Here is an 18,660-nt window from a genome sequence, read left to right as displayed (position 1 = left end):
ACTGAAAAACACATGTTAACACTGAATTTGAAAAAGTTATGCATTTCTTTATTTGCAAAGCCTTTGGAAAAGCCCATAAATCATAGATTTACTGCATTATTTCATATCAATGTGAAGAATTTGGCTGATAATGATAACCGATATTAACATTGCAACATCTGACCGATACCGATATGACCGATATGTTAAAAAATCGGCCGATACTGGCCGATACCGATATGATTGCCGATATATCGTGCATCCCTATACTCATCGGTGGTGGATGAGTTGAGTTCCCTGCCCCTCCCTCCCCTGATATGTGAAGCGCTTTGAGTGTCTTGAAAGGCGCTATATAAATCCAGTCAATTATTATTATTATTATTATTACTACCCGGACGCCCTTAATCGGGTTAATATTGAATTATGGCTGTGAGTGTCCATTTAAACATTGTTACTGATCCACTAGACTGTCCTCTTCTCTCTCTCTCTTTCTCTCTCTCTCGCTCTCTCTCTCTCTCTCGCTCATAATGTGATTTCCATGTATTTAAATATGAACATGTTGTTAGAGTATGCAAATAGATGTGTTTCCTGTCCTGAAGCTGAGAGCAGGAAACATGTTAGTGTGTTTCCTGTCCTGAAGCTGAGAGCAGGAAACATGTCAGTGACTGAAATAAACACATCATCAAGCCTCTGACGGGAAATTCAGCCTATGTCCGAATCATCTGATCTGGATTTGTCCATGTAGAATGTGATTGGCTATTTTGTTACAAACCCTGCCTCTTACATGTGTACGGGCTCGTAGCTGTATAGGTAAATCCTGGGTTGACAGATCCAGTTGATAACCAGCTACGTAGGAGTAGGACCGGTTATCTGGATCATCAATGTGAGGCTTAATGAAGCCGGCTAACTCAAAGATATCCTGGATATGTTGAACTTGCTCTGTGAGACAGGCCTCTGGTGAAGTCTGTTAGTCCATAAAACACACAGGAGGCTGCCCGGCTCTTTAGCCTAAAGAACCTAAAGAACCTTGCCTGTCTCACCCTCAGGGCCCTGCAGACACCCCGGCCGGGCCCCAGCAGGAGAAGCAGGGCTGGATCCGCCGGTTCTGCGGCAGAGGAATCTTCAGAGAGATCTGGAGGAACAGATACATTATGCTGAGAGGAGACCAGCTCTTCATCTCCGACAAGGAGGTGAGACACACTGAGAGAGACAGACAGGCAGACAGACAGACAAACAGACACCTAGACAGCCAGACAGACAGACAGACAGACATCTAGACAGACAGACAGTCAGTCAGACAGACAGACAGACAGACAGACAGACAGACAGAGAGACAGACAGACAGACAGACAGACAGTCAGACAGAGACAGACAGACAGTCAGACAGACAGACAGACAGACAGACAGAGAGACAGTCAGACAGAGAGACAGGCAGACAGACAGACAGTCAGTCAGTCAGACAGACAGACAGACAGACAGAGTCAGACAGACTGACAGACAGACAGACAGACAGACAGTCAGACAGACTGACAGACAGACCGACAGACAGACAGACAGACGGTCAGACAGACAGACAGACAGACAGACAGGCAGACAGACAGTCAGACAGACAGTCAGACAGACAGACAGACAGTCAGACAGACAGACATACATACAGACAGACAGTCAGACAGACAGACAGACAGACAGTCAGACAGACAGTGAGACAGACAGACAGTCAGACAGACAGACAGTCAGACAGACAGACAGTCAGACAGACAGTCAGACAGACAGTCAGACAGGCAGACAGACAGTCAGAGAGACAGACAGTCAGACATACAGACAGACAGACAGACAGTCAGACAGACAGACAGACAGACAGACAGACAGACAGACAGACAGACAGTCAGACAGACATACAGACATATACGGTATAAAAACTATGGACAGAGTCAGCGTGACATGACTCATTGGTTTTTGGACTCAAGTTTGGGAGTGTGGCCGTCGCCATCTTGGGGTTCTTGTGCAGCTCGCATGAGATGACATGAGACCAGGGGTTTCCCACTGAGCTGCAGCTCCGCCTGCTATTGGTCTGTGATCGGCAAGCTGCGCGATCACTGGACAGGCAACCTGTCAATCACACCCAAAACATAGTCTTTCATCTATTTGACTCTAAACCAGCGAGTTATATGAAAATTCAGCTATAGAGACTGTAAACAAACATGCTTCATCTGGTTGTTAAGACAGGCATTTTAACATGGCGCTGACTACACCCAATACTACACTACTACTACTACAGAGTATCATGTATCTTTGTATCCTATAAAACCCATTTTGACTTCAGGAAGCTTCAGACAGAGACGTACGTGTGTGTGTGTGTGTGTGTGTGTGTGTGTGTGTGTGTGTGTGTGTGTGTGTGGTGTGTGGTGTGCGGTGTGTGTGGGGGGGGGGGTGCGGTGTGCGTGTGTGTGTGTGTGTGTGGATGGGGTGTGCAGTGTGTGTGTGTTTGTGTTTGTGTGTGTGTGTGAGAGAGAGAGAGAGATGTTATCTGGCCGTGTTCCGCAGCTTCTCTGTAAACAAAGAAAGTTCCTCCACTTTCTTCCTCCCAGCAAGAGTCCAGTTTCAGCCTCCTGTGAGAGACAGATAGAAAGAAAGAGGGAGGGAGGGAGGGAGGGAGGGAGGGAGAGAGAGAGAAACAGAGATGGAGAGACAGAGAGAGAGAGGGAAAGAAAGAGAAAGACAGAGAGAGAGAGAGAGACAGAGAGAGACAGAGAGCGAGAGAGAGGAAGCTCCGGTGTCATGTTCCAGGGCACCACAGGGAGGGAACGTCCTGACAGAACCTTTACAACCAGAGAAGGAGAACCACCAGGTGGCTCCTACCTGTTTTCATGCCAATTTTCAATTTGCCCCTAAAAAACTTGAGTGGAAAACTTTTGAAACATTCAGGAAAAAGAAAATCCAAATATTGCATAAAAGTTTTTACGCTCGGGGGTGGAAACGTTGGCGTATCGATAAAAGGTAAATGCGATCAAGTGCAGTGGAGAACAGATGAAGCGAATCTTGCGTTGTCTCGGTTCACCTCGTTTAATCAAACTCATGCAGTTTCATGATGCCTTGCTCACTGGCAAAGGTTAACACCTCGAGCGTAAAACATGACGAAGGCTTGTTATGATGAGTAAGTATGAAACACTCGACATGTCGGCTTATAAAATACTAGTCAGGTTCACTATGTTTTTTCGTTATTTTTTTGGGGAGATTAGCAAAACTATATATTATATTCAATTTTTGGAATTGTCAGAGTATGGCGGGTTGGAAAGTCAATGTTGGCATTTGCACAGACACTTGCATGGCCGCCATTTTGGATTTTCAAAATGGCCACTGTAAATACATATTTTGCACTAAAAAAAGCTGAAAGAAGGCTCTTTGCGTTTTGGTTTTTGTGATGTGAGCCAATAAATCAAGTGAAATGTGAGTATTTTGTCCTCCTTGACTTGGAAAACTGAGATGTGCTACCCTTTCAGCTTTTTTTTTTTACATATTTTGGATTTTGGGTTTGGCACTCCACTGAGAAGCCCATTGTTGAAGCGCAACCTTCTTTTTCTAAACATATTTTGCACTATCTTGGCTTCCAGCCAACTTGTATTTGCACAAAACTTGGCAGAAAGGTTGGTAATGGGCCAAGGAAGAAATTATTAACTTTCCATGCCCATGAGCCAAAAGGGGGCATGTCCAATGGGCGTGTCCAATCAGAATCAGACAAATGCAGTTAAGCATATTTATTTACAAAGCAACAATAAATATCTGAAAGCAGGTGGAAGTCAGTCAGTCATGTGACTCATGTCAGCATGTATGGATGTGTGAAGATGTCTCCAGCAACAGAACAGAACAATACCTGCACCCATGAGAGGAGAGCAAGAGCATCCATGGGAAAGTGACGAGCTTTTTGTATCATTAATCACACAGACCCAGGTGTGACTCAAAGCTGATACAAAGTACATAATGTTTATAGAAAAGTAAATCGTACTACCCGTGCACGACCCAGGTACAACGAACCGCTTCCCCCTGCTGCAAAAATAAAAAGTCCTAGAGCAGTGTCCGCGGGGCTACACCTGGTGGTCTGGCAGAGCATTGAAAAAAATAATCTACATATACACATGAAGGCTTGGATTTTCCTAAATATCGCAATATTCGGGGAATATCACAATTTTGAAAATGTAATTTCAGAGGCTGTAGCAGGCTCAGTCTTAAAGCCAGAGTGAAGTTTCTGGTATCAAAGACATCAATTGGTATCAACATTGGGAAGGCATCAATTAGTACCAACCATGTCAGGAATGTAGCTAAATAACACTCCAAAGCTACATGTCATGTAGCGTGTCAGGAATGTAGCTAAATAACACTCCAAAGCTACATGTCATGTAGCGTGTCAGGAATGTAGCTAAATAACACTCCAAAGCTACATGTCATGTAGCGTGTCAGGAATGTAGCTAAATAACACTCCAAAGCTACATGTCATGTAGCGTGTAGGTAATGTAGCTAAATAACACTCCAAAGCTACATTTTGGTGAGGGAAACATCATTTTCAAAGGGGTACTCTTTTTTTACAGCCTAATGTTGGCAGGTGTGTGTGTGTGTGTGTGTGTGTGTGTGTGTGTGTGTGTGTGTGTGTGTGTGTGTCCGTTTTGAACCAGTAGCCCATGTTGTTATTTATTTAGCCTTTCTGATGCTATTGCATGGTTAAATCAGAACATTTTATTTGATAGGGAAAATGGTTTGTATCCGCAGTGGAAGTGCTCCCTGGGAAATGTGCTTTGGTACATAGTGGTATTTTGTCTGAAAGGTTTGGGAACCCCTGTCCTAGAGGAAACACTGTCCTCACTCAGGCTGAAGCTTCCTCAACGTTCTCTTCTGACCAAATTAGGCAGCGTGGTTCTTTTCTCACCCGGCTGTGGTGAGTCTGTGGAACGTTCTGTCAGCAGATCCACTTCCTGTCTGTCAGCAGGTCCACGTGCTGTCTGTCAAGAATAGAAAGCCAACAGACTGAGAGCTACTTCACATCTCATGAGAAGCTCAGCTCAGTTGTCCCACTTTCATACCTACAACCAGGGATTCCTGACCGTGACCATGTTCAACCCTTCTTTTGTCACCAAGTCAGTCAACACGGGGTTAATCCCTGGTCATGACATTGAGGCAGGACCTGGGTCACCACCTGGGAGAGATGCCAGAGACATTGAGGCAGGACCTGGGTCACAACCTGGGAGAGATGCCAGAGACATTGGACTATAGAGAAAGCTCAACTTCCAGTCACTTGCCTCTTTCGCTCTCCTACGGTCTCTGCTCTTACTGTAAGGCATTTAGTAGACAAGTATACCACTTCATAGCATACCATTGGAGCCTGGAATGAGCTGTCTTTATCGTCCAATGTCTCTGGAGATGCATAACAATTAGCATGGGCTATATTAGCATAACAAATAGCAACCCAGTTGGAGCCATTCACATTGAACCCTTGTCCGACCCTGGCGCTGCACTGCACAAAGACAGACAGACAGACAGGCAGGCAGACAGACAGACAGACAGACAGACAGGCAGGCAGACAGACAGACAGGCAGACAGACAGACAGACAGACAGACAGGCAGGCAGACAGACAGACAGACAGGCAGGCAGACAGACAGACAGACAGACAGACAGAGAATGACAGTTGGAGATTGATTGACAGCTGTTGAAATGTGATAGTGCTAGCTGACGTCAGCAGTCAGCACTGTAGATTTTGTTATGAATGCCAGTTAAACACTAGTCTGGTAAACCAGCCGGTCATGTGAACTCACATTCTGAGAAGGAAACGTGATTGTGAGTTCACGACACGTGACCGGCTGGTTTACCAGGCTCGTTAAACACAGGTGAAGTCACCATTAGGCTCGTTTGAGTTGACTGCTGCCTCGCCTGGAAAGCAGACGAGTGCAGTCAGGCGAGGCGTCAACAAGTCAAACACTGCACACTCACTGCTGCTTTTCTTCTTCTACAGTTTTGTTTAACAGTGCTTTGTAAACAAATTAAAACATGTATTAGCGCCACCCACACTCATTGCTCAAATGACCCAGCCCTTCAGATGACTTCTTTTTATTTGAATGTGGGCATTAGAGGTGACATTTATGTAAAATATGGAGTGACAGCTTGGAATAGATGTAAAATTGAAGTTTCTACACTTCACTGTGGGTTTGTGATGCACCTGTGTTGAACCAATGGGCGCTCAGCTTGATGCTTTTCTCGTAATCCGCAGTCGGGCACAGTTGGTGGGGAGCAACTGCGGCGCCTCGCTCCAAATCTGCGTCCGCCTCGCTCTCATGAGAGTCCCGTGGCTCATGCAGTCGGGCAGACGGAGCAAGTCGGACAACTTCTCTAACCATCATGCAATGGGGCAAGCAAGGCGCTGGTCGAATCTGTGCAGGACTTCCTCATCTCAAACGAGCCTATTGACTTCAGTTCAACTAAAGTCAGGTGACCTGTTTCTCCCAGGCTCCCTGTGTGTCATATGGACTCACCTCTGTGTGTACACCAGAGATGGGGATTTACTCACACGCACAGTGACTTGAGACTTGACTTACTTATGACTCGTCCTCAAAGACTTGAGACTTGACTCGGATGCGAGATTTGGGACTTGTGACCAATCTTTTCCTCTCTCTCTCTCTCTCTCTCTCTCTCTCTCTCTCTCTCTCTCGGTGCATTAAAGGGACAGCTCACCCTAAAATCCCAAATACATATTTACCCCCCTCACCTGTAGTGCTATTTATCCATCTAGATTGTTTTGGGATAGTTGCCTGGGTTTTGGAGATATTGGCTGTAGAGATGCCTGCCTTCTCTTGAATACAATGGAACTGGGTGGTACTCGGCTTGTGGTGCTCAAACCGCCAAAAAAATAAATTTGAAACTAATTTCTTTCGACCAAACTACACCTACTAGCTGCTAGCTAGTTCCCACATGAAACTAGCAGCAGCTAGAGCAGCTGCAGCAGCTAGCTATAGGGTGTAGTTCGGTCAAAAATAGTTCCTACATAAAACTGCTCACAACAAGTCTGTGGATTATCTTGAGTAACGGGGTCATGATTTCTGTTGCTGTTGAGTTTATCAAATGTATTTCTTTGGCACTTTGAGCACCACAAGCCGAGTGCCATCCAGTTCCATTGTATTGGAGAGAAGGCAGACACCTCCACGGCTGATATCTCCAAAATCCAGACAACTAAGACAAAACAATGTAGATAGCAGTACAGGTGAGGGGGGAAATATGTATTTTGGATTTTAGGGTGAGCTGCCCCTTTAACATTAAGGAAAGGTCTACTAATAATGTCAACTAATCAATGCTGATGCTGTATGCTAATAGATAAAGGAGTCAGGATAATAGTATAATACAGTAGCCGACATGCTTTGAATTCCTTAGGCTATGCAGTGTTCTAAGCAGACCAGATGGCATCCAGCAGATGATAGAATGATAGAATGCTCATCCATAAGAGACTTGAACCTTGACTTACAAAAACTGAGTTGTGGGCGTCTGTGGTTGACTCTGTCATGGGGGAGGGGGGGGGGGGAGGGGTATGATGACAGAGTTTTTATTTTGGGGTGAACTGTTGCTTTAAAGAGGAAGTTGGTGTGTCATCAGAGAGATGTGTTGTGACAGTGAGCGGTCAGCTGAGTCACATGATCGTCCGCCTCACTTCCTCTCTGCTCTGTCCTGAAATAGAGAATGAGATGCAGTCGACTGAAGAGGAACCAATTGGCTTTCGCTTCCTCCTGTCTGTCTGACTGTCTGTCTGTCTCTCTGTCTGTCTGTCTGTCTGACTGTCTGTCTGTCTGTCTGTCTGACTGTCTGTCTGTCTGTCTGTCTGTCTGTCTGTCTGTCTGTCTGTCTGTCTGACTGTCTGTCTGTCTGTCTGACTGTCTGTCTGTGGGAACAGCGTGAGACTGAATGCCAAAACATACCGTCAAAACAGCCCCGCCCCTTTCTATGTAAACCCCACACGTCCCGTTGACGGCGCGCTGCAGTGCGACTCTTCCTATTGGTACTCGGGGTGGCACATAGCGCACGTCATGTGACGGCTTAAGAAGATGAAATGTCAAATTGAATAAATGATTGACAGGTCAGAGGATGGGGTTCATTTGGCAGTGAGAGCAGGACTGCCAGAGAGTTACTATTATCATTCTCATTAGTTTGGTTATTATTACTATTATCATTCTCATTAGTTTGGTTATTATTACTATTATCATTCTCATTAGTTTGGTTATTATTACTATTATCATTGTCATTAGTTTGGTTATTTTGACAATTTCATTGCAAATAAATGCTCCACTGCTCCACTCATGACTTTCAGTGGAGCATTTTCATTTCAAATTAAAGATATGGAATATGAAGCAGTTATTAAACATTATTATTATTGTTATTATTATTATCATATTATTATTAATAATAATAATAATAATAATGACTGTTATTATCATCAGATGAGAGAGAGAAGCTGCACTCTGTTCAGATGATCTCTGCTTCATAAAACTTAATGAGCAGAGAAACCCTGTGTGTGTGTGTGTGTGTGTGTGTGTGTGTGTGTGTGTGTGTGTGTGTGTGTGTGTGTGTGTGTGTGTGTGTGTGTGCGTGCGTGCGTGCGTGTGTCCAGAGGTCTTATCTATTATAGATAGAGTATTTAGTGAAGCAGTCAGCTCTGCAGCCAGCTCACTTCACGCTGACAGACTGTCGGTCATGTGACTATTATCTGTCAGATGATTGGTCTTCGACAGTTTCATCTCAATAGAAGTGCCTGATGTCACCGTGCTGCTGTATATAAACTGTAAACAACACAGAATATAAAGAAAATAAATACCCCCACGTGGATATGTCTAACAAATACACACACACACACACACACACACACACACACACACACACACACACACACACACACACACACTTTGATTCATGTCAATATTAATAGAGTAAATATTTTCAAATAATATTGTAGTTGGATAAACTGAAGAAAATGAATTTCAACAACGGGTCGTGTTATTCAAAATTTTTACACCAAGATTTACATTTTTACTGCAAACATATATCGGTTCCAAAATATTGGTTATCGGTGTCTTTCATTACCGATAATCGATATCGATATCGGCCCTGAAAAACCCATATCGGTCGATCCCTACTAACAATCACCTAACTCAGAGCGAGGCGGGCCTCCCCAGGGAGGCTCCAAGCAGTTTCAGGGGAGGCTCAGTGAATGGAAGTGATTTTTGGGGCCGTTGTGCAGAATGCACGGCAGGGCCCTTACATTCCACTCTGTCGCCCAGACCATTTTAGCACGGATTCAGGCAATGTAATGTCTTTCCGCTTTCCAGTCCGGTAGGTGGCGGTAATGCACCTCTGGCTAATATTGTGGCTAGCTCGTTCAGAGAGTTCCACAAGAGCCGTCGTCGGACATTTCACCGTCTGGTGCCTCTCTCGATCCGACTAGGAATTTATTGATTCGATTTTTGAGGAGTTGACATGTATCGTCTTTTTTGTCCTAATGTAAAGCAGCTGTGAATGTGACAGCATTCGGTTGCGGCTGCTCCTGTCCTATTCCAACAACTCAACTTGTTGAGAAGAAGAATGCAAAGAGTCGCATTTGGAAATATCAGTCCCCAAAGTCCCATCTGCAAAAAGTGTGAAAGGGAGTTCCAAACCAAACTGGGTAGCACATCCAATCTCGCCAAGCAGCTGAAAGACAGGCACCCAGACCTGTTCAAATAATTCAAGGTGGGTTACTTCTTTCAAACGGTGTAAAATAACACGTTTAACAACATATCAAACAGACCTTATCCTGTCACATTCGTTTTTGAGATAGCTGGCAATGCATTGTGTAATTGTGTAACCAAAAAACGTTTGCGCTCACGTTAACGTGTTTTGTAATGGAATCATTATGGGACCCGGCTAATACCTGGTACAGCGTTAGCTAGCATAGTGTAACACGTGTGCATGCAATGTTTGTAATGGAAACATTATGGGACACGGCTAATAGCCGGACTTAGCCATAGTTCAACATGGCATCAAAATAAATACAAGCTTCTTTCGGGTGAAACATGTCCGTGAATTAAAACTAGCTACATAAAATTGCTTGCACTCTACATGTGTGTATGTGCAGTTGTCTTTATCATCTCTTTATTTTAGTAAATCTCACTGACGTTACTTTCCATTTAACAGTATGCGAGAGATGAAGATGAAGAGGAAGGCACAAGTCGCGGAGCCCAAAAGACCACCCAGCAGACAATTCCTGATGTTTTTGAAAAGCAGAGGAAATATGACTCGCATGAAGCAAGAAAGTGTGATAGGGCATTGGCAGAATTCCTATGCATCGATCAAATACCAATATACACCGTTGAAAAAAAAGGATTCCAGCAATTCTGTGAAATAAATTAAATTATAATATTTAATATAATAATAAAATTAAATACTTGAGGGCTACATGCCACTGGTGTTGCACTGTCTGTACTCACTGCCATACAGAGTTGAATGTAAGAAGAAGTAAGCAGAAGCACATTGTTTTGTTTTAAAGTTGAAGGCTACATGCCATTTGTTCATTGAAAATGGTTGCATACTTTAATAAAGGAGAATATGTTCAAGAAATATCAGTCTGTTTTTTTTACCGTGGTACCGAAATTGGTACAACGGCCCTATGCCAGGTTTCGACCTGGCCTTGTTTTTTACATTAGTTATTACATTAGTTATCAAAGGGAGATCACATACAGTAGAATAGCCTAAATGTGTGTGATTTGGTTAGAGAGTTCAGAGATACAGTAGTTTGGGGCAATTTCACTGTTTTACGCCACTTTCCCAGAGTCACAAACAAAAGGTCAGACAGAACCTTTCTATGCATGTAGTCTGAAGTAAGTCAAACAGCAATAGCAGGCTATCTTGGCTCAATTGCTGAAAGTCTATGGGATCAAATAACAAGTTTGAAAACCCCTGACCTAACTCCATTTCAAGTGCATAACTTTAAAGTGCATGCATAGATGACACAGTATGAGGCAGCTTATACAGGAAGGTGGCTCTGTAGTGTGGTGTGCGTGTGTGTGTGTGTGTGTGTGTGCTAGGGCTGGGTATCGTTCAAAATTTTTCGATATCGATACCGTTTCGATACTTTGATTTCGATACTGGTTCCTGAACGATACTTTTTTCGATACCAATTTTTAGAAAAATCAATTTTAACAAAAATAAAACTGCATTACACATTGAGAATTATGATACAAATCTTTAGTTTTTTTCAAGTTTTACAGCAGAAAAAAAAACTACTGTATTTAACATAACTTTAAGTTGTCTAAACTTATTGCTGTCCCTACAAAAAAATATTGGAGTACTACAAAGGAAATAAATGTAAAACAAATAAATCAGTGCAATAGTTTTCAGTGCAAAACGGAGAGTTGCAAATGAGTGTTTAATATTCACTGATGCAACAGAACGCTATTCTTGTCCAAACTGATGAGATGGCTCCACTTCATGCATGGAAGACAATAGTTGAGCATTGACTAGCCTATCAATAATGGCACAAAGTGAATGTAGCGAAGCTTGTTGGCTTGCTGGGGGCAGAGCTTCTGGGCTTGCCTCGTGAAGTGTGCTGGATCGTGGATGAAGGCTCACGGGCTGTGATCGATCAGAATCACGCAGATGGAGATAGGGACCGACTGGTCGGTCCTGGGATGCGGTTGAATTACCACTGTTGACCTCTCTGGGTGTAAGGCAGTTGGTCAGCAGGGCCTGGCTGGTTGTAAGACAGCAGGGGTTCAATTCGGGTCCGGGATTAGTTGTGCTAATGGTTGACATTATTAGGGGAGTAAGAATACCTGAATCAAGCAGGAATCTCTCGGATGAGATGTAGCGTCACGGAACACTGTGTTTATATGGTCACGTTCCGGTGTATGACATCACGTCATTGGTGATGTCACAACGTTCGAGGGAACTATGACATCATCGGTGCTATGTCTGACATCGCCGATGACCTCACAGGTGAACTCTATGCTATGACATCATTGTCATCGTTGATGATGTCATCATCATTACGTCCTTGGCGCGCCGGCTGGTAGGCATCGACTGCCCCAAGAACAGGCCTGACGGTGGGCCATTATGGACCGTTTCTACAGCCGCTAATTAATTGAACATCTAACGCTAGCATTGCAGATCAGTGTGTAATGCTCACTGCTGCAACAGAACGTCATTCTTGTCAAAACTGATGAGACAGCTCCACTTCATGCATGGAAGACAATAGTTGAGCATTGACTAGCCTATCAATATAGCCTTAATGGCACAAAGTGAATCGCATTTACATTCAACAAACTATCATGACATCAGCGTTTGTTAACGAGTTGCTAAAAATACACAATGCCGGCTTGCGCATAACGTTACCGCGCCAATTAATTAAACGATCTAATGCTAGATACAACTCACAGCCAGACTGTCAGACTGAGGGATCTGATAACCGCTAATCAACAACAACTTCCGGTAAGCGGACCCACCTCTCGATTATTTCTCTTGTCTGTGGAAACCAGTCCCAGCTCCACTTGTCTCCGCACCGCACGCTGCCTGCCTCACAACAAACACACACCGGCTATAGTGGGTGTAACTTTCCCTGCATGCTTCTACATGACAGCCAATCACCAGCCGTATTAGAGCGTGGTGTGCAAGCATGTCGCATGCTTATAGGCTCAATGACACTGTTTTGTTTTGGTATCGAAAATTGGTATCGATTAACAAGGGAGGCTTCGATACCCCTTAGTATCGATGTTTTCATTTCGGTGCCAAGTAAGTATCGAAACTCGATACCCAGCCCTAGTGTGTGCGTGTGTGTGTGTGTACGTGGGTGTGATGTACCAGCTGACCACAGCGTGCGGTATAACTCGAGTCAAGCTGCTGCAGTCATTCACTCTGCTGCAGTGTGATGTCATATAAACATCTGTGATGTCATCTGTCATCACAGTTATAAAGACGCAAGATGAACTGAAACGGGGCTCCGGAGTGTGTGACCATTTAGTCGCATTTGGCGACCATATTTGGAGACAGTGCGACGAATCAAAATTTAACATGGTGGCCGCTGGCCAAGCTTGGTATTGCAAGTCACGTGATGAACAACAGCCCAGAAACAGTTTTCCCCATCCACGTAAAGCACTGCGGCAGCTGTAAAAATCTGGGTGTCACTCAAAGTCGAAAACGACTCTGACTTATCAAGTTTTACTTTATGAACTAATTCTTCTCCAGGATCCGTATCGATAACAGCTGCCGGGACCACGCTTTGATCAGTGCCATGGAGCTGTGTTATGGACCTTTTCTGACGGGAGATTGTTGCTTTTCTCTGCTTCCTGGTTTTGTTAGACAATCGTGGTCGATCCTGTACACCTTTAGACGTGCTGTACTATTTCACAAGGTGAGTAATGCTTCCCACACACTAGAGGATAAAAGGCCCGATTTAATGCCCGATTCCCCTCGGGGGGGCGTGGCCCGATTCGAGGCTAGTCTCAACCGATTTTTTGTCAAAATAATTGTCAAGTGTGTGGTGTCAATAAGATTATTGCAATGCTCCCGATTGAATCGGAGCCTGCCCGATCTCGAATCGGGCATATCAAACATGTTTGATATTTACGATGGCTGTCTCCCGACGGAACCCGCAATAGCCAATGAGAGCGCAGACCGAGACGCGTCGACGCGTCATACCCGGATGTTAATGCAGCGCTCACAACAAACGAGTTGTGGCAACAGCAGTGCCATGTAGCTCCTCTCTCCCCAGCATCCTCACAGCTTAAAACAGGGTGGACAGCGGCGGATGGCTCTCCAAACATGTGCCGAGCGGAGCGGTTTGTTTGCTTCAAGGGAGTGGATATGCTGTAATATGAGCTCTCAGACAGGACGTTGTTTTAGCTCATTTTGCGAGGGTGTCCGCCTGCTTGAAGTGGACCCGCCGCTCGGTGCATGTTTTGAGAGCCATCTGCTGTTGTCTGTGGGAAAAAATTGCGGTTTTGTGGGATATGAACAGCCTAACAGTCTAGTTGCTGGAATCGCTGTGAGTCGGTACTTCAAACGGCTGGTGTGTGGTCTCGCAGTCTGGCCGAATCGTCTAGTGTGTGCGTTCAGGCGATTTTAATGTTAAAATCTGATGAAATTGTCCTTATGCCTGTGGTCTCTCATGTTTTTAAAATCGGTTAAGATTTGAAAATCCTCTAGTGTGTAGGCAGCATAAGAGAGCCATCTATCACATGACGGTGAAAACACTCCAGAGACGTCAATGGCGGGGAAGCGTTGCCTGTTAAAAGACGTCGGTAGACGGCAATGGTGGGGAATGAGTTAACGTAACATTAACAGCTAATTATGAATTAAACTGAGAGGGAGAGAGAGAAGCCATCGCTAACTGCTAAGTTTACCCTAATGAGATGATGGTCTCAATCTCTGTAACTCCAATTTACCGACAAACCCTAAACGCCTCAGATGCAGGCTACTGCTATTGAAAGCGTTTTAGCTCTCAACCCGCTCTCAACCCGGTTAATTGAGCTATATTCTCATTGCACTGTACATTTAAACTACACTAGTTCTGCTCAAGCACTCATAGCTCCTCCTGTTATCGACTTTTTCCATAATCCCATAGTTGTTTGTAAAGTGTTTTCAGGCCATAAATCAAGTGGGAAGTAAGGTCATTTTCCCATTGACTTCTATACACTCGGACCTCTTTTGCAGCCAGTGGAGTCGCCCCCTGCAGGCTATTAGAAAGAATGCAGGTTTAAGGCACTTCCACATAGGCTTCATGTTTCAGCAGTGGAGGTTGTCTCTTGGCTCTGAGCCGTACAGGAAGCTGCAGAGTGAAGTGTGTGCGTGTGCATGTGCGTGTGTGTCTGTGTGTGTGTTTGGGCTCAGTGCTGCTTCGGTGCTCAGATAACAGCTTAGATTGCCTGGTGTGAGTTTGCGTGCATGAACCATGTCGTGATATATTCCATGTTGAGAAAGACTTGTGTGTTTGTTCCCATACTGGTTTCCGGCCATTTCACCAGAGACAATCAACTATAGAGACAGTTCAACTTCCAGTCGCTTCCTGTATCTGTTTCACCACTGACACGCCCCCTTAGGAGACTGGTTTAGCCAATGAAGTTTCATAACATTGACAGACAGCCAATCACAAGCTGATGACCATGCCCATTGAGGAGACCAGAAGAGTTCCATTTCATAAGCCACTTTCAGAGATGAACTCTGAAATGATGTCTGTTGAATCAGGTCTGGGCATTCCCCGAGTTAGTGTGTGTGTGTGTGTGTGTGTGTGTGTGTGTGGGGGGGGGGGTGACGTAGTGTGCTGCAGAAATCGCAGTGCTTATGCGAGACAGACTTTTAATTACATTTTTCAGTGAGACTATTCACCTTATGTTCAGACCTTACAGTGGGCCAAATTCTTCCGGGTCCTTTTAACACTTCCGGCGGTCACGGCGCAAAATAAGAGAGTTGTTTTTGGAGCGGACAGTGCAGGGGGTAAAATAAAGAACGTAGCCTACTACTTTGAGCCGGTACACAGCAAGCAAGCGAGTATCCACTGTTAGCCAGGTCAGATAACGTTATCGTCGACAATGACGAGCACTTTCTTGTAAAACATACCTGGACTCCAACAAAGAAAGCTTCAGATAGTTTTCTCTCCTCCGAGTTGCGCTCGAGCCACTAACGTCAATAAGACCCACAGACGTTAACGTAATTCCCTGGAATGCGAGACTTAACGAGCCAGTTACATGGCGTTGCATTCTTAGACATTGCCGTTTGCTTTTATTTGGTATGTTACATACAATTGGCTAAATTATTAGTTAATTCAGAGTTAGATGATATTGGAGCAGCCAGCCATTTTATTTTATTTTATTTTTAGCCGGAAGTTTTGATACGGCCACACAACCGGGTCAAATGGGCGTGGCTACATAAGGTGAATATTAGGGCTGTGGCGATTCACTTATCTCCCGATTCGATACTATCGCGATTCTTGGGTGCCGATTCGATTTATATTGCGATTCTTAAGTATTGCGATTCTACGATTATTGCGATTCGATATTACGATTTATTGCGATTTTTGTTTCTTTTTTTCTTTTCTTTTTTCAGTTTGTTTGCTTTTTTACACTAGATTAGAACATGGGAAAAGTTGAATCATACACTAGAGACTGTATATTATATATCATGAGTAGGGCTGGGCGATATAGTTAAAAACAGGGGCGGACTGGGATCATAATTCAGGCCGGGCATTAGATACCAAGCAAGCCAGGCCGATATGGACCGACGCGCGTGAAATTTGGGCCGTTTGAAGCCCAATTTGGGCCGTTTGAAGTCCAATTTTACAATGAGATGCACCCACTTTAACCCTGAAGTGTAATTATTACTTCAGACTAACTAATAAAGTAATAAAACCACTAGTAAACCAGTAGGCGGCGCCTGGCCTGCTGTTCAGTGAGTGGCCTGACTGCAAGCACCATTTTTTTTTTTTTTTTTGCGATTATCGATGAATATCAGAGATACGTATTTCTCAGATCACTAACACCATAATGGTTTAAGATTTTGTTGATGGTTTTTAAGGTTTTCAATGGACAGTTCGTCTTTTTTGACAGGTTATTTAGGATGTTTGACATTAAACATTGTTTGTAACAAAAAGTAAAGGCATCGCCAATCTCGGCATGGCTTGTTGGTTTTGATGGGAAGACACCAGGTTTTATGAAGGCTGTGTGTGGTAAACGGCCTGTGTGTAAATCTCTGTTCCCTCCTGGGACCTTGTGTTGGTTTGGGACACCTTGTGTGACACGTTTGGACCTCTGGAGTCGTTGGATCTGATTTGTTTTCATGTAAAACGGACTTGTTGTTGGCTTGATGTCCGCCCGAGCATGTGGGTGATTTGCATGGCCTGTCTGTCCCTGTGATCTACATCAGGGGTTCCCTAGACTCAGCCCTCAGTCTTAATCCGTTTCACTCCTGTAAGACTGAGAATATTACTATTTAAATCTTTGCATAACGTTAGGTGGCGCTGTTGGAAGCCTTGCATCGGAGAACCAATCATGAGTGTTGTGGGCGGGCCTGCTTTCTGGGGGCAGTGACGCTCATGCAGAACCCGTGTCTCGCAAAACATCGCCGCGTTTGCGGAGAAACATATTAATCACTTAGAAACAAACATAACCTGTTAATAGGACGTGTTTCATCCGGCCCCGGCGGCTAGAGGTCTTTCCCCCAGCGATAAACCCGACTCCCGAGGCTACGTTACAGAGCCTGCTGATGTCATGACTCACAGTAGCAAGCGGACCACTTCCGGGTAGGAAACATTATTGTAAAATAAACCACAGCTATAAATTTTGTTTGGAGCATATCAGCTAAATGCTCTGTGTTAGGACTATGATAAATGGCATTGCCGCTACCAAATAAAATTCTAATAATAAATGTAGGCGTGTCTGCTGCCGGCGGTTCTCGCCGGGCTCGGACAGACAGTTTCTGACAGTGAAATTCCCAGACGTTTGGTGGCGCAGCTCACCAAACGTCTGGGAGCCGAGACTAGGGGTTCCCAACCTTTTTTGTGCCAAGGACCGGTAGATATGGTCAAGACAATTTATGCTGGTTGGAAGGAATGAGAGAAAAATAAAAGATTGAACCTACATTTAAAAGAGGAGACAAAAACATAAAATAAAAATAATAGGTAGTTCACATAGCTATGTTTCACTGTTACAGCATATACAGTATATACAGGTCGACACTCACCTCCGCCCGCCTTCAGACCCTTTAAGTGGCTCAACACTGGTCCCCATGCCTTATTGAACACTTTGCTTCTTCCTGTAATCTTGAATCTAAGCCTTTCCAGATGCAGGATCTCACCCAACTCTCTCAGCCACATCTCAAATGAAGGTACAGCATCAGATTTCCAAAATCGTAAAATCAGTTTTTTGGCCAACACGCCGAACACGGTACCCAAATACACCGTCCATTTGTCACTGCCGGAGTTCCGCTCGGTGTCGTTTGTAGACCCCAGGATGGCCACCAGGGGTTCTGACTTCCGCGTTCCGACTACAACAATACGTCATCCCTGCGGTACTCTATTGTCAGGCTGCTGGCTAATCCCTGCTGTAGTGATGTCACCTCTGTGGAGACACTGGTAGCCTATAGGTCGCTTTTATGAAGGCTACACTACTTATTTGATTCTTGTTTTTTTACTGCCTGTATGGATTCTTTTAATCTTGTGTGTTGTCTTTTATATGGACCCTGAGTGTGAAATAAAGTCTTGATTGATTGATTGATTGATTGATTGATTGATTACCATGTCAATTGCTCTGGACCCATCCAATCACGAGACTTAACACGTAAAATATCGTCATGTAAACGTAGTAATGTTAATTATGTTCCCTGTTTTTTGTACATTGGTGAAGATGACAAATGGAGCCAATCATTGGTCAACAGCTGCAAACAACCAGAGCCAGAGGAGCAAACACAAAGTTAAAAAGTTGATGAAAGTAAATCAAATGAAAAGCCATAGAACAGACTGAGGCAGGGAACTATTACAGAAATATAATATCATGTACAGCCTGCATCCACTCTGCTGGCCTCTGATGGATCAACTGACTAGCACTTAGCCGGGGAGGGTGGGGGCTGTTCTGCTGAAAGTGATGTGTGTGCGTGTACTGTGTGTGTGTACTGTGTGTGTGTGTGTGTGTACACTG

General features: G+C 44.4%; 1 protein-coding gene across 1 annotated transcript in view; it reads left to right on the top strand.

The window, feature by feature from the left end:
* Positions 1–402: 402 nt before the first annotated feature.
* The window catches only part of plekho1b (pleckstrin homology domain containing, family O member 1b), a gene marked incomplete at its 5' end in the record, with an annotated part of 35,078 nt that continues 16,820 nt past the window's right edge, over positions 403–18,660 (top strand). Inside the window, 2 exons of the mRNA XM_083648248.1 lie at positions 403–408; positions 1,026–1,169. Coding sequence (XP_083504374.1) covers positions 403–408; positions 1,026–1,169 — 150 coding nt within the window. The remainder of the gene's footprint in view (positions 409–1,025; positions 1,170–18,660) is intronic.

The sequence above is a fragment of the Poromitra crassiceps genome, assembly GCF_964638095.1.
Source record: "Poromitra crassiceps genome assembly, chromosome: 1".
NCBI classification, from domain to species: domain Eukaryota; kingdom Metazoa; phylum Chordata; class Actinopteri; order Beryciformes; family Melamphaidae; genus Poromitra; species Poromitra crassiceps.
This window is presented reverse-complemented; position numbering and strand designations above follow the sequence as displayed.